A 16,718-nucleotide genomic window follows, 5' to 3' on the forward strand; every position below is an offset into this window, starting at 1 on the left:
GACACATAGATGTGACGTTATAGAGTTTTTAATCAAAGCATTTCCTTTCGCCGTGGTAATTTGTTGACGGTCCCTGAGCTCTGGTCTTGCAGCCAGCTGCACATCAAGATCGAAGTAATTCATAAAGAATGGAGGACTTCCCATTTTGTGGAAAACAGTGGTTTTGGTCAGTTGTAGTTCATTGTCTGCATTACAGCATTTGGAAAGAGGTGACATTCAACTTAAAACAGTGATATGCTTTGAAGGTATTGATTCCGGATGGTCGAATCTTTGATTATCTTTTCCAAACTTTACCTGGCAGAAAGCCACAGCATTAGGAGGAAAGAGGTTCAATCAGTCAAGTCCCACAACAACACATGGAGGATATTATTATTACTATTATTATTTTTCCTTTACATTAGGGACAGTAACTTCAGTTTATGAACCGGTGAAGAGGGAGATATTAATAGTCCAGTCCACGCCAGAGAAATTTTTTTAATAAGGAACGAATAAAATGTGTCAGGTGTGAAATGGTGGCCAATTCTCGTTTCTTGGCCACAACAATATAAACGAGTCCTAGTTAGTGACTTTAATCAGCAGAAAGGTGAGCCACGATTGACATGTTTAAATGGCTTTGACAGAGGTTGATGAATAAATTGTAGACCAGTGCTTCTGAATCAGAAGAAGCGGGACCATAGTCAATGTAGAGAAATGATCATTTTCCCGCTACACACCCTAGAAAACAACGTAACAGCCCACTTGCAGCATAATTTTTTCAGGCAGCAGCATAACGGGCCATTACTCTGTTATAACAATAGCAAGAACTATGTGGAACATCAGGCCCAGGTCAACTTCAACCCCACAACATCCAGCCTTCTCTTATTTTATTCATTCGTCAGCTCCTCAAAATACTCCCACTACCTTCTCAACACACTCTTCCCACTTGTCAGCACATTACCATCTGTATCCATTATCAGCCTAATCTTCTGCTCATCTTTGCCAGCTCGGTCCCTCTGTCTGGCCAGTTGAGCTGCACATCTGTATTGTAATTTTACTGGGATATTTTTATCCTGAAATACTGTGAGGAAACAGTGCTAACATGAAATAAACAAAACCAATGGGATGAAAAGCCATCAAGAACTGAAGGAGATGAAGCATTTTGGGTGAATTTCATTTTTTTCACCCCAAAAAGTCCATATGTTACCAAATTTTTAAATTCTGCAAGAAAGAATTGTGAACAACACTGAGACAAAGCAAACAAAACCCATTGGAATTAAAATACATGAAGAACTTAAGAAGAAGAAGCACTTTCTATGAACTACAGACAGAGTACAGACACTTCTCCATGACATTAGCTCATCTTGACCATCCAGATGAGCTAAAAACAAACAAGTTAAATAGTTATAGGTATAGTTGTGGAAAACAAATATAAATAGTGAAACAAAGTGTGAACATACCACAAGTCTCAACTCGTACAAGCTGCAGTTCAATACTCTTGATTGGAACTTCAGAGTCCTCAACCACCACCTCTCCAGTCAGCGGCCGGCTGATTACACAGTTTGTGGCATCTAAATGGCCTCTAATCAAAAACTTTGGCAGCAAATTCCTCTGGAAAAGAAAACCCCAAAACTGTATACTTCAAGTCAAGCAATAAAAATGAAGTTAATGGCTTACTTTTCTACTCACCTCACGGATGTTTTGCAGGGTGTCTGGAGTGATGGTGAAGTCAACTGGAGTGGGCAAAACCTGCACTTTCTGAGGCTGAGACAAATAAAAACAAGAGCCATCAGCTGCTGACATGTCTCCCCACCCACCTCCCATCCCCACAAATCAGTAACATAAAGTGTTGGGTCACTTAATTACACCCTTATGCCAAATGAATCAATTTTTTTTTTAAAGCAAAAAGAGAAAGAAACAGTGCATCATGGGAACCCCCCAGCAGTCTACGTCTATAGCAGCATAACTAAGGGATGGTTCAGGGTCACCTGATCCAGCCCTAACTATAAGCTTTAGCAAAAAGGAAAGTTTTAAGCCTAATCTTAAAAGTAGAGAGGGTGTCTGTCTCCCTGATCTGAATTGGGAGCTGGTTCCACAGGAGAGGAGCCTGAAAGCTGAAGGCTCTGCCTCCCATTCTACTCTTACAAACCCTAGGAACTACAAGTAAGCCTGCAGTCTGAGAGCGAAGCGCTCTATTGGGGTGATATGGTACTATGAGGTCCCTAAGATAAGATGGGACCTGATTATTCAAAACCTTATAAGTAAGAAGAAGAATTTTAAATTCTATTCTAGAATTAACAGGAAGCCAATGAAGAGAGGCCAATATGGGTGAGATATGCTCTCTCCTTCTAGTCCCCGTTAGTACTCTAGCTGCAGCATTTTGAATTAACTGAAGGCTTTTCAGGGAACTTTTAGGACAACTTGATAATAATGAATTACAATAGTCCAGCCTAGAGGAAATAAATGCATGAATTAGTTTTTCAGCATCACTCTGAGACAAGACCTTTCTAATTTTAGAGATATTGCGTAAATGCAAAAAAGCAGTCCTACATATTTGTTTAATATGCGCTTTGAATGACATATCCTGATCAAAAATGACTCCAAGATTTCTCACAGTATTACTAGAGGTCAGGGTAATGCCATCCAGAGTAAGGATCTGGTTAGACACCATGTTTCTAAGATTTGTGGGGCCAAGTACAATAACTTCAGTTTTATCTGAGTTTAAAAGCAGGAAATTAGAGGTCATCCATGTCTTTATGTCTGTAAGACAATCCTGCAGTTTAGCTAATTGGTGTGTGTCCTCTGGCTTCATGGATAGATAAAGCTGGGTATCATCTGCGTAACAATGAAAATTTAAGCAATACCGTCTAAGGGAAGCATGTATAAAGTGAATAAAATTGGTCCTAGCACAGAACCTTGTGGAACTCCATAATTAACTTTAGTCTGTGAAGAAGATTCCCCATTTACATGAACAAATTGTAATCTATTAGACAAATATGATTCAAACCACCGCAGCGCAGTGCCTTTAATACCTATGGCATGCTCTAATCTCTGTAATAAAATTTTATGGTCAACAGTATCAAAAGCAGCACTGAGGTCTAACGGAACAAGCACAGAGATGAGTCCACTGTCCGAGGCCATAAGAAGATAATTTGTAACCTTCACTAATGCTGTTTCTGTACTATGATGAATTCTAAAACCTGACTGAAACTCTTCAAATAGACCATTCCTCTGCAGATGATCAGTTAGCTGTTTTACAACTACCCTTTCAAGAATTTTTTGAGAGAAAAGGAAGGTTGGAGATTGGCCTATAATTAGCTAAGATAGCTGGGTCAAGTGATGGCTTTTTAAGTAATGGTTTAATTACTGCCACCTTAAAAGCCTGTGGTACATAGCCAACTAACAAAGATAGATTGATCATATTTAAGATCGAAGCATTAAATAATGGTAGGGCTTCCTTGAGCAGCCTGGTAGGAATGGGGTCTAATAAACATGTTGATGGTTTGGATGAAGTAACTAATGAAAATAACTCAGAACAATCGGAGAGAAAGAGTCTAACCAAATACCGGCATCACTGAAAGCAGCCAAAGATAACGATACGTCTTTGGGATGGTTATGAGTAATTTTTTCTCTAATAGTTAAAATTTTGTTAGCAAAGAAAGTCATGAAGTCATTACTAGTTAAAGTTAATGGAATACTCAGCTCAATAGAGCTCTGACTCTTTGTCAGCCTGGCTACAGTGCTGAAAAGAAACCTGGGGTTGTTCTTATTTTCTTCAATTAGTGATGAGTAGAAAGATGTCCTAGCTTTACGGAGGGCTTTTTTATAGAGCAACAGACTTTTTCCAGGCTAAGTGAAGATCTTCTAAATTAGTGAGACGCCATTTCCTCTCCAACTTACGGGTTATCTGCTTTAAGCTACGAGTTTGTGAGTTATACCACGGAGTCAGGCACTTCTGATTTAAAGCTCTCTTTTTTAGAGGAGCTACAGCATCCAAAGTTGTCTTCAATGAGGATGTAAAACTATTGACGAGATACTCTATCTCACTTACAGAGTTTAGGTAGCTACTCTGCACTGTGTTGGTATATGGCATTAGAGAACATAAAGAAGGAATCATATCCTTAAACCTAGTTACAGCGCTTTCTGAAAGACTTCTAGTGTAATGAAACTTATTCCCCACTGCTGGGTAGTCCATCAGAGTAAATGTAAATGTTATTAAGAAATGATCAGACAGAAGGGAGTTTTCAGGGAATACTGTTAAGTCTTCTATTTCCATACCATAAGTCAGAACAAGATCTAAGATATGATTAAAGTGGTGGGTGGACTCATTTACTTTTTGAGCAAAGCCAATAGAGTCTAATAATAGATTAAATGCAGTGTTGAGGCTGTCATTCTCAGCATCTGTGTGGATGTTAAAATCGCCCACTATAATTATGTTATCTGAGCTAAGCACTAAGTCAGACAAAAGGTCTGAAAATTCACAGAGAAACTCACAGTAACGACCAGGTGGACGATAGATAATAACAAATAAAACAGGTTTTTGGGACTTCCAATTTGGATGGACAAGACTAAGAGTCAAGCTTTCAAATGAATTAAAGCTCTGTCTGGGTTTTTGATTAATTAATAAGCTGGAATGGAAGATTGCTGCTAATCCTCCGCCCCGGCCCGTGCTACGAGCATTCTGACAGTTAGTGTGACTCGGGGGTGTTGACTCATTTAAACTAACATATTCATCCTGCTGTAACCAGGTTTCTGTAAGGCAGAATAAATCAATATGTTGATCAATTATTATATCATTTACCAACAGGGACTTAGAAGAGAGAGACCTAATGTTTAATAGACCACATTTAACTGTTTTAGTCTGTGGTGCAGTTGAAGGTGCTATATTATTTTTTCTTTTTGAATTTTTATGCTTAAATAGATTTTTGCTGGTTATTGGTAGTCTGGGAGCAGGCACCGTCTCTACGGGGATGGGGTAATGAGGGGATGGCAGGGGGAGAGAAGCTGCAGAGAGGTGTGTAAGACTACAACTCTGAATGAATGAATGAAACTAGTCAACTGGTTCTTGAGAATATCGCTCTACAAGACGGTTTTACAGTAGTGATGGACACACTGATGGCCGAGATTGGACAGGAGTCTTCATGGGCTATGATGTTTGCTGATGACATTGTGATCTATACTCAACCTGCGTAGAGAGCAGGTTGAGTCTAGCCTGGAGAGGTGGAGATATGCTCTAGAGAGAAGGGGAATGAAAGTCAGTAGGAATAAGTCTGAGTCCAGGTGTGTGAATGAGAGGGAGCCCAGTGGAATAGTGCGGTTACAAGGAGTAGAAGTGGTTAAGATAGATTAGGTTAAATACTTGGGGTCAACTGTATACAGTAATGGAGAGTGTGGGAGAGAGGCGAAGACGAGAGAGCAGGCAGGGTGGAGTGGGTGGAGAAAGGTGGCAGGAGTGATTTGTAACCGAAGGATATCAGCAAGAGTGAAGGGGAAAGTCTTCAAGACAGTAGTGAGACCAGCTTTGTTGGATGTCTTAGAGACAGTGGCACGAACAAAAAGACAGGAGGCGGAGCTGAAGATGTTGTGATTCTTTTTGGGAGTGACGAGGATGAACAGGATTAGGAATGAACATATCAGAGGGACAGCTCAGGTGGGACGGTTTGGAGACAAAGTCAGAGAGGCGAGATTGAGATGGTTTGGACATGTGCAGAGGAGGGACTCAGGGTATATAGGGAGAAGGATGGTGAGGATGGAGCCACCAGGCAGGAGGAGAAGAGGGAGACCAAAGAGGAGGTTTATGGATGTGCTGAGGGAGGACATGCAGGTGGTTGGTGAGACAGAGGAAGATACAGAGGACAGGGTGAGATGGAAACAACTGATCTGCTGTGGCGACCCATAATGGGAACAGCTAAAAGATGATTATGATTGTTAGTAATTGGTTCATTGGCTGGCTCAGTTATGATCAAAACCATAATTCTCTAAGGCTCAGATCTGTGTCTGTTACATTACTTAATTTAATTTTAGCAACATCCGGATGCCCCCTGGGCACCTCGCTGGAGACGTGTTCTGGGCACGTCACGCTGGAGGGACTACGTCTCTCAGCTGGCTTGGGAACGCCTCAGGGTTTCCCTGGAGGAGCTGGGGGAGGTGTGTGTGTGGATCGGGAGGTCTGGGCGGCTTTGCTTGAGCTGCTGCCCCCGCGACCCGACTCCGGATAAAGCGGAAGAAACTGGATGGATGTGCAAAATGCAACAAAATAATTTTTAAGCACATTATAAACCCTATTACTCACAAAAGAGCCACTCCGCTCATGCTAACGCTGGTCTGTTAGCACTATGTAATGTGACGCTAGTGAATTTTCACTCTAACTTTAGCCCATCAGCATCACGTTATGTGAAGCCTGTTAGAATTGTGGTATACGTCATGAGCACATTTTCATACTCATATTAGCATCATGTTAAATGATGCCAGTTGTTGTTTTCATGCTAATGTTACCATCACGTTATGTAAGACACCACAAGTGTCTTTTTTAAGCACAATATAAATCTCGTTGCTGACAATGAAGGCGCTCTGCTCATGCTAACGTTATGTGCCATGTTAGCGCCTTGATAGTTACACCTAATGCCAAGCTAGCACCAAACCAGTCATACGATGTATTATATAAAGACTAATTTTATGAAAATAAGGAAACAGTACTGCAACACAATGCCAGCAACTGAATTAAATATATATAATTTAAAACGACCTTGGGATATGTTTCCTCAGTATTTTCCTAATAATTCCTCTAATGAATTATAAAGAAATCTACTAAAATAGTTAACTATTGTTATTTGGGAGATTTTGGTGACTTCATGAATTAAAATTAAAATTTAAGTATTTTTAATTTGGGGAATTTCAACTATATTAGAGGGTATTTATTTGTGAGGATTGCGCTAATATCTTTTTCACAGAGACAAAGTTGTTGTATATGATATTACATTCAGCTTTTCTATTTATATGGACATCCATGTTTTAAATATGCCATTAAGGCTTGAAAATGACATTGTTAAATGTTTGCTTGATCATCACATCTTTGCGACACTTAAAGGACGTGTCTGCGTACAAGGACAAGTAGTCCACATACATGCATACATACAAGTCGTCTAACCCCCTGTCCACCAACATACCTGCTCTACACAGGATACAGAACCAATAAAATGCAGTCAACGCACATCTTACCTGACAGTGGACAATGAACTCACAGTTCCTGCTCAGGTCTTTGGCCAGCAGGGAGCGCTTCATATCACAGCGCAACGTATACTGGGAAGAAAAGCACAAATTCCAACAGTATTTTAACTGACACCACCCATATCTTAGACAAATTCAGTTTTTTTTTTATTAAACATCTTACATTAAAAACAAACAAAAAAGTAGGGCTGCAGCTATCGATTATTTAAGTAATCAAGTATTTTATCGATTATTCTGGCGATTAATTGAGTAATTGGATAAAAGGTACTTCTGCGTTTTTAAACAACAGTCCAGGACTCTCCCTAAGCAATGGCACGATGTTGCTGTGCCAGTGTTGACATTTTGCTGAAATGGCGATGGGATGTGGTTTTTGTTTTGGGGTTTTTTTTCCCCCAACTTGTAAAATTTAACCTTTTTTTTTTTTTTTTTTTAAAGCTTGCAAGACCTGCATTAATTTTTTTTAAAATCCCTTTCTCTGCAATTCAGCAGATACATTTCAGCTGGAGGTTGAATATGCAAGCCTCAAAGTCAGTTTATTATCATCACTCACTCATCACTCATCTTCAACCGCTATTCCGGGTTCAGGTCACAGGGGAAACAGCTCCAGCAGGGGACCCCAGACTTCCCTTTCCCAGGCCACATTGACCACCTCTGACTGGGGTATCCTGAGGTGTTCCCAGGCCAGTGTGGAGATATAATCTCTCCACCTAGTTCTGGGTCTTCCTCAGGGTCTTCTCCCAGATGGACGTGCCTGGAACACCTCCGTTGGGGGGCGCACAGGAGGCATCCTTACCAGATGCGAACCACCTCAACTGACTCCTTTCAATGAGAAGGAGCAGCAACTCTACTCCGAGCTCCCCACGGATGACCGACCTTCTCACCCTATCTCTAAGGGAGACACCAACCACCCTCCTGAGGGAGCCCATTTCGGCCACTTGTACCCGCGATCTAGTTCTTTCAGTCATGACCCAACACTCATGACCATAGGTGAGAGTAGGAACAAAGATTGACCAGTAGATCGAGAGCTTTGCCTTTTGGCTCAGCTCCCTTTTCGTCACAATAGTACGGTAGCGTGAATGCAATACTGTCCCTGCTGCGCCGATTCTCTGGCCAATCTCATGCTCCATTGTCCCCTCACTCGTGAACAAGACCCCGAGGTACTTGAACTCCTTCACTTGGAGCAAGGCCGTATTCCCTACACGGAGTAGGCAATCCATCAGTTTCCTGCTGAGAACCACGGCCTCAGATTTAGAAGTGCTGATCCTCATCGCAGCCGCTTCACACTCGGCTGCGAACTGATCCAGTGAGTGTTGGAGGGCACCTCTCCAGGAACCATCACCTTATCGTGGTGGAAAGGTTTGTGTGCCCCTATGAACCTGAGAGCTGTGTTGTCTGGAGCCTTTGTGCTCCTGGTAGGATCTCCCATGACAAATTGGTCTCAGGCGAGAGGTCAGACAAAGAATGGTTCACAAGACACCATGATGAAATGAAGTAGAGGACCCGGCCCGGAGGACGCCCGGACCCTCATCTGGAGCCAGGCCTGGATGTAGGGCCCATCAGCAAGCACCTGGTGGCTGGGCTTGCCACGGAGACCAGTCAGGCACAGCCCAAAAAAAGCAACGTGGACTTTCCATCTCCACTCTGTGGGCTCACCACCCGCAGGGGGAACCGCAGGTGTCGGGTGTGCTGTCCTTTGGGTGGCAGTGAAAGTCGAGGGCCTCAACGGACCAGACCCGAGTGGCAGGGGCTAGCTCTGGGGGTGTGGAACATCACCTCGCTGTGGGTGAAGGAGCCGGAGCTTATGCGGGAGGTGGAGCGATACCAGTTAGATTTGATGGGTCTCACCTCCACGCAAAGCTTCGGCTCTGGAACCACTCTCCTTGATAGGGGTTGGACCAGTTTATTATCATTATTTTTATTATTATTACTATTTTATTTAAGTTACAGTGTTTGTGTAGCGTTGTGTGCTGCCCAAAAAAGCGAAAATTAAAAAGTCAAACACGAGTCTGAGCAAAACACGGAAGAAAGAGTGGACGTTTGCTGAGAGGATCTTTCAGAAATTGTTTGTCAGTGTGGCCGGGGACAGAGCTGTGACTCGCCCGGTGAGTGCTGAGCCACTCACACCGGGCAGAGAGCGACAGCAGCCGGCCTCCAGGCAAGTCAGTCCCCACGTAGAGCGGACCGTGTGTTTTTTAAAAACAAACGCACTGCTTCTCTTTAAATGCACAGTCAGTCTATTTCAGATGATCAGTGTGGACCCTCTTTCGCTTAAAAGGCTTTATGTTACTCTGTGTGTCACGTTGGAAAGCGGTAGCTTTTGGATTTTGGATTTTTTGGATAAAGTGCTATGCCAAAGGGAATTTTTTGGATCCATACTTTGGATGCCCTACACCCTAAAGGCTTAAATGTGGACTTTAACATGAGTGTCATGTTATGATTGGAGGTATACATTTTGTGTAGTCTTGAAACTGCAGTTTATGAAGTTTTTGCTGATGTTTATGCAGTTATCTTGAACTTATACTGCTGGAATGTACGTGTGTTGACATGTAAATATATTTTTTTGTGGAGGGTAATTCTGTATTGGTGTAGATTTAATGCCTAGCTTCCTTGAGTAGAGGAATTATGAAAACAGGAAGTATGGGAAGAACTACAACTCCCACTACACTTGGACTACAACTCATCGGTGCAGGTGTTACTGAACACCTGATGAGTCTTAATTGATATGTGTGTTGTATGTTCCATTTGTGACTGAGCCCTGAGGAAGGTCTGTTGACCAAAAGCTTGGCCTTTAAATAAATATATAAAGGATTTAAGTATGCAGACATTTTTCTTTCTCTTTTAAGTCTATAAAAATAAGGCTGTAAAAGTCTATAAAAATAAAAGTACTTAATTCATTCACCAAAACATCAAATCTAGGCTTTCATCATAAATACACCACCTGGGACATTGTAGCTCAACTTTCAGGTCTCCTTTTTAAGAAAATCCTCATATGAATGAATGAATGAATGAAGGTTTCTTGTCATTACAAGTGCAATAAAATTATCTTCACACCCGATTACCTCAGACAAAATAATCCATGATTATGACTATTTGAATGTAATAATGGCACACATCAGAATTAAAACAACCGCACATATACATTTGATTGTTTATGTGCGCTAAACTTGAAATAGTCTGTCATCCGAATTGAGGTAGTGTGAGTGTGTGTGGGGGGGGGGGGGGGGGGGCTACAGCAACGGGGGGCGCGTCCATGTGCATATAAAATCAACAATAATGATTATAATAATATTAAAGAAAACAGAGCTCTGGTATCGGATCGGAAAAGTATCAGTATCGGCAGAGGTCCAAATTCAGGTATCGGGGGATAAATACCTTAGTCCTCCCCACTACTCCAGATTCATTTAGATCAGTGGTCCTGCTGAACAGACTTCTCGGGAAAGTCAAGAATGCTTATTTTCTGGAGCAGTGGCCTTTTAGCCAGCTCATCTGCGCATGTTCCTGGAGCGTGATGCTCTGTTCTATGGGCTCAGACTGCACAGAAAAGACATGACAAACACTTTGTCTCCAGTCTTAATTTTTGAGAGATTGTGTTTTTTTTTTGTTTTTTTTTTAAATCCAGAAGTGCGCTGAGTGATTAAAATGGCATTCACTGTAAAACAATGGAGCTGTTCCAGAAATATCTACCGTATGTTATTAATAGTGGACCATTTTCTGTTTCAGCTCTCTGCGTTCATTGTTTTTCTTATTCAGCTCCACCAACTCATTAAGAAAAAACGATTACTCATAACTTGAATAATGCAATCACAAAAAATGTTTGAGGCAAATTCTGTGCCTCGAAGCTTTGTTTAACATTGTAATACATATGCCAGGTCTCTGTGTGGCGCTGTAACGTCCCCAGAAAAAAAAAAAAGAAGACTAGAGCATGTACATAAACCATGTAAAGGCTAATCCAAAAGCTACCGCTTTCCAACGTGACACACAGAGTAACATAAAGCCTTTTAAGAGAAAGAGGGTCCACGCTTTTATAGTTTTTGTTTATGTTTGGCACCTTTTAATCGTGAGTGCGTTGTAATCCGTTTATATATAGACTTAAAAGAGAAAAGACAGCACTTTCTGTCTGTCTGTCCGTCTCTCGCTCGCTTTCTCTTTCACTCCGTCTCTCTCTTTTTCTTCCTCTCGAAAACAGCGGTTTTTGTGCTGCACAAACTTCAAACTATTTGAAAACACAAAGTCTTTCAACTGTAAAATAAATGTATCATCATCGGCGCTCACATGCAGGATTTTAATGGAGACATTTTTCCTTTCAGCAGACAGAGTCTCTGTTCACTGTCCTCCTCGGCTGGACGCTGAGCTGCTTTTCATAGCGTTTTACAGCCTGGGGAACGCTGAAGTGGCTAACATTTTAGCACACATTTTCAGCAACAATTCACTTAATTTTTTTGCTCAACAAACAGACAATTTGAACCCGAGAGCTGAGCAGAAATTTGCCACTAACTGCAGCTAAAACACTACGGCAGAGAGTGCTCTCAAACAGCCCGGCTTCAAAAAACTTTCCCCGTCCTCCTCCCGCTCAGCAAACAAAACAAACAAGCAGAGAGCAAACAACAGCAGTTGAGAGGACAGCAGTTCTCCGGTATCGGAAAATGTCGTGGGTTGGATCTCTATTTTCGGATATGACAATTATGTTGGTATCGGAACCAGATACCGATCCGGGATTGGATCGGTCCCACCCCTAGTTACTGAGGCTGAAGATAAAAAGAGTGCTCTGCAATCACAATATCCCCTGCTGGAAAATAATTTGCATCATTTGCACAAAGTTACATGAAATTATTACTCAAAATGTGAGAGGAGTTAATTTCAGAATGCTTATAACCTTTTTGAAAAAATGTCCTGACATAATCCCCCTTCAGACCTTTGCCAGCCAAGTTTGTCTGGACAAATGCCTGTGGAAATTTAAGGGATTGAAAGCCAGACTGGCATGCTAGCTGGCACCTTTGAGGCGCCTTTGAAGTCAGCGGCGGATGCCGGCAACACAAGTGTCAGGTCAAAGCTTTCACAAGGAGTAGACCCACAGAAGGCGGTTTTGGCAGTAAAGCATTGTGAAGTCTGTGTGTCCCACTCTGGTGTACATGGACCTCAGTCCCATTGCTTTTAAGACAACAAATCAGAGAATGTTCTGGCAGCATCTGTCTCTTTCAGCCACATGAAAGATCACCAGTCTGTGGGCAGGTGGGCTGTCTCACATGCCAGTCCCTTCCATTCACTCTGTTTCTGCCTTTATTCAATTTCTAAGAAGCATCAGTGGCATCACCATTGTCAGATATGTAGAGTGAGAAATAAGAATAAAAACCAAGCTGTTTCATGAGAAAACAGCTGTGAATTAGTCAACATGCACAAGAAACATCAGCCAGTGGTCTTCTATGCGTATCAAATGAATATGAGTGATCCATAATGTTCAGAACATGAAGTCACGTCGTCTGGGAATCAGTGTGAAATTTCAGGGCTCAATCGGGAAACATGCTGTTCCAAGTTCAGGTGAGCACATGAAATTTTAGGAAGTCTCGTCTGTGTGTCGTGGCACGCAGGAACCGCGTTTGTTTTTAAAGATACATTTATGTGCTGAATTAAGACAAAAGAAAAAAGGCCCCTTCACACATAACATGAAGTTGGGTGAATCAGGCCAAAAAGGGCAAAACCTGAAAAATTCCAGCTGCAGTCGGGGGGGACAGATGGTCGGACAGCCTGTATGGATGCCGTACGATCCCACGGTGACAGTTTCGTGCACGATCGTGTGCACGCGCATGAACAGAATGTGACCACGGTGAGAGGTGTGATAGCACATCGCACCGTCACAGCAGCGGAAGCAAATGTTCTTAAATCAAAGAAAGTATGTAAGTTCCAAATAAAGAGGGACTACAGAACATTATGAGAACAATGAAGGTCCTGTTCAAATCTAAGACAATCATGTTACTGGTAATTATGTTTAATTGATACCTGATGACTTGACGCTGGGAATCTGTGCTGGAATTGAGGAAACAAATGGATTTCATTTTGTCTGTTAAAATATCTAATTCCTGTTATAAAGAGCAGAAAATATACAAATCATCATCCGTCTGTTCCTTTTTGTTCATGAACCATGCCCATGGAAGTAAACAAGGAATTAATAGAATGACATGAATCAATCAATCAATCAATTTTTTGTTTTTATATAGCGCCAAATCACAACAAACAGTTGCCCCAAGGCGCTTTATATTGTAAGGCAAGGCCATACAATAATTATGTAAAACCCCAATGGTCAAAACGACCCCCTGTGAAGGAAAAACTCCCTTTTAACAGGAAGAAACCTCCAGCAGAACCAGGCTCAGGGAGGGGCAGTCTTCTGCTGGGACTGGTTGGGGCTGAGGGAGAGAACCAGGAAAAAGACATGCTGTGGAGGGGAGCAGAGATCAATCACTAATGATTAAATGCAGAGTGATGATATGATATGATGCATGAATGATATGAAGTGAAATAAATACATCCTTCCCTCCCTCGCAAACGCAGTGACCAGAGGTCAGGCCAGTGAAGTTCATGGCTGCTGCGGGTCACCCGCCTGGAGCAGCTCTGACTGCACGGACAGGAGGCGCCCACACGCTCACATCATGAACACATCAGCCGGCCACATGGAGGTGAGAGAGTGTCTCAGGCCACTTGCCATGTGGTGCACTGAAGGACACTGTGTCATGTGGATTATATCTTATGTGTTGGACGTAACATTAGTCTCACTAGCTGGCTGATCACTAAGGTCACACAAACAATTTCAGCTGACCCAGTCTGGCTGCATGATTATCAGCGTGCCCACTGGGACGTGGCTGGGGGCGATCCAAAGGTGATCTTGTTTGTTTTTATTTTCCCCCATTCTGTCATCATTTGCAGACACGCATGCACCACCGTGCCTTGTACATAGGTGGAGCATATGAGATGAGATATACTTTATTGATCTCACAGTGGAGAAATTACGTTTACACTCCAGTTACCTCAAACAACAATTAGTCCACAATTATTACTTGTTTACCGTAATAATGGCACACATCAGAATTAAAGGCAGCACAAACACATTTGACATTGTTTATGTGCACTAAGTTTGAAGAAGTCCGTTATCCGAATTGAGGCAAGTGGGTGAAGACCACGCAGCAACCCTGAGATGCGCCGCCGTCAGCTTGGGGGGAAGAACGGGGGCTGCAACTAAAACTCCACCACACCGTAGAAGGGGAAAGGAATGATGTAAGCAGAAGCTGGAGTGGGGACTGTTGTTTGATGGGGTGGGGGTGGGGTGGAGCATGCTTCAGTCCTATGAAAGCAGTTTACTGTCTTTGTGAGGTGATATAAGAAACAGCCAATGTTCCCCAGGCCGAAACAAATCCCTCTGGAGGAAAACAGTCGGACAATTTGACCTTCAGGCTTGATAAGCCTGTAATGTTATGGTTTGAGCAGTGAAAAACACTTTTTAACAGTTCCACTTGAACAACCAAATCCCAATTATGAATTAAGAATATTCACCGGCCTCTGAAATCTTCAGCTTCAACTGGAAGGCACGCATCTGCTCCAAGATGTCATCCAATTTGTGTCTGAGTTCAAGAGTCATCGCAGTCTGAGAATGCACTTCCTTGCCAACCTCGTTAATCACCACGGCCCTGTCTTGCCAATTTTCCGCTAGATCAGGTCAGCACATAAGCCAAAAAGTACCAGCCCTGCTACCATAAGACCAAAAATGAATAAATCCTCGAGGTCCTCAACGGAGAAAGGCGCCAAGCATGCAACACGCCAAGACCCCCAGGAGTCGAGAACATAGCCCACAGGATACGTTCCATCTGGGCAGGTAAGATATCCCGGTCCTGAACTTCTTGTAGAAAAAAAATGGTGTCAATAGCGTTCAGAGACCAGCTGATCAATTCCATGGTTAATCCAATAGTAGTCCAATAGATCCAGTATCCAATATAATTTGAGGAATTCACAGTCTGGTGAAGTAGGGACTTGAAGGTTAAAAGCAGAGAGCAGAGATAAGGGAGAGTGGAGGAGATGTGACCGCCCTCATCGGAGTCCCAAGCTGTAAAGGTGATGTGTGATATGTGACAATATGTGTTCCCCAGCTTTGTGGAGCAGCGCAAGCTGCAGGAATGCAGTCACTGGCTGTGGGCAGCTCCCTCTCTGCTTGATTTCGACTGACATCCAACCCATGACCATGAGAGCACGACACACTCGCATGCCAGTCATGGTGCCTGGAGGGTGGACACGACACACTGGCTGCCTTTTGAGCTGTTGCCACCTCGACAGTGGTGTCCTGGGAACTACATTCATGCTGGCCACAGGAATGGGCCGCATTTTCTAAGTGCCCAGCGACTGCTGTTGGAAGTTCGTGGGGGGCACCTCGACTCTGGCCAAGTGTGGGCCGAATGGCCATTCGTCCGCCATTCGCCCTCATTCATCCACTGGCGTAAAGGCTGGCTCAATCGCGACATTCGGGCAGGGTTTGACATGGCCAATCATTTCGTGCAGCCCCTCGACCATGGTCCACATGGTCTGACCTGTGTACGATAAGCTGTATGAATGGTGCGACCCCGGTCAGATGGCAGTACGAACTCATCTTGACGCTGTTCGATTGGGTTTCCAGCATGAGCGCAATGAGAACGTAGAGCGCATGTGCCAACTGGTTGTGGTTGTGCCAACTGCTGTACGAGGCGTTTGAGTGCGGCTCAGATTTTTCAGGAGTGCCATTCGAATCTTCCTTCATGCGCCATTCGGCCTCATTCATGTCATGTGTGAAGCTCAGTGTTTTATTCATGAGATGTTGATTTGATAACATTTTATTGACTGACGAGATCTCTGTTTGTCACAATAACCACAGACACGAAGAAAATCTATTTCTTCAAAATCTTCAATTTAATTTTTTAAGAAGCCAGGCTTAAAGGACTTCAACAGCCTCCCTGATTTTGACTTGGTGTCAAACAAGCGGTTTCTTAGGGAAGACTGATGAGGAGGATGACTTGCATTGTGAGAGAGTCTCAGATTTAACAATTTGGCAATGTGGTGCATTTCTCTGATCATGATCCAACACACCTCAGTGTTGATGACCCCAGCAGCTGGAGAAGGTCAGCAACACATTCATGCTTCTTCCTGAAGATCCATGGCACCATACAGACCGATGTACCAATGATGTATTTGTTGATATAATGTCAAATTTGGCCTCCCTTCATTCAGGAAAAGACCCAAATTAGTCCGTTCTTTCAGCTTCTCCTTTTCTGCCCAGGGTCAGCACAGCAGATCCAATAAGGATCTCCATGTTGATTCGAAACAGGTTTAATGTCCTTCCTGATGTCACTCCACATTACATGGAGAATGGGCAGGGGTGGACTAGAACCAGGAATCTCCTGTAGTCAACCCAAATGTACAAACCTGGCACAAACTTATTTTAAGTGTCCATCAGATCACAACCGAAAAATTGATGGTCTTTGAAGGCTTCAAATAAAAACATGACA

General features: G+C 42.9%; 1 protein-coding gene across 1 annotated transcript in view; it reads right to left on the reverse strand.

The window, feature by feature from the left end:
* The window catches only part of vps26c (VPS26 endosomal protein sorting factor C), an 82,717-nt gene that overhangs the window by 22,117 nt on the left and 43,882 nt on the right, over nt 1–16,718 (reverse strand). Inside the window, 3 exon segments of the mRNA XM_034177492.1 lie at nt 1,437–1,587; nt 1,666–1,740; nt 7,195–7,275. Of these exon segments, the coding sequence (XP_034033383.1) occupies nt 1,437–1,587; nt 1,666–1,740; nt 7,195–7,275 (307 nt within the window).

This window comes from Thalassophryne amazonica, chromosome 9 (assembly GCF_902500255.1).
Source record: "Thalassophryne amazonica chromosome 9, fThaAma1.1, whole genome shotgun sequence".
Classification (NCBI taxonomy): Eukaryota; Metazoa; Chordata; class Actinopteri; order Batrachoidiformes; family Batrachoididae; genus Thalassophryne; species Thalassophryne amazonica.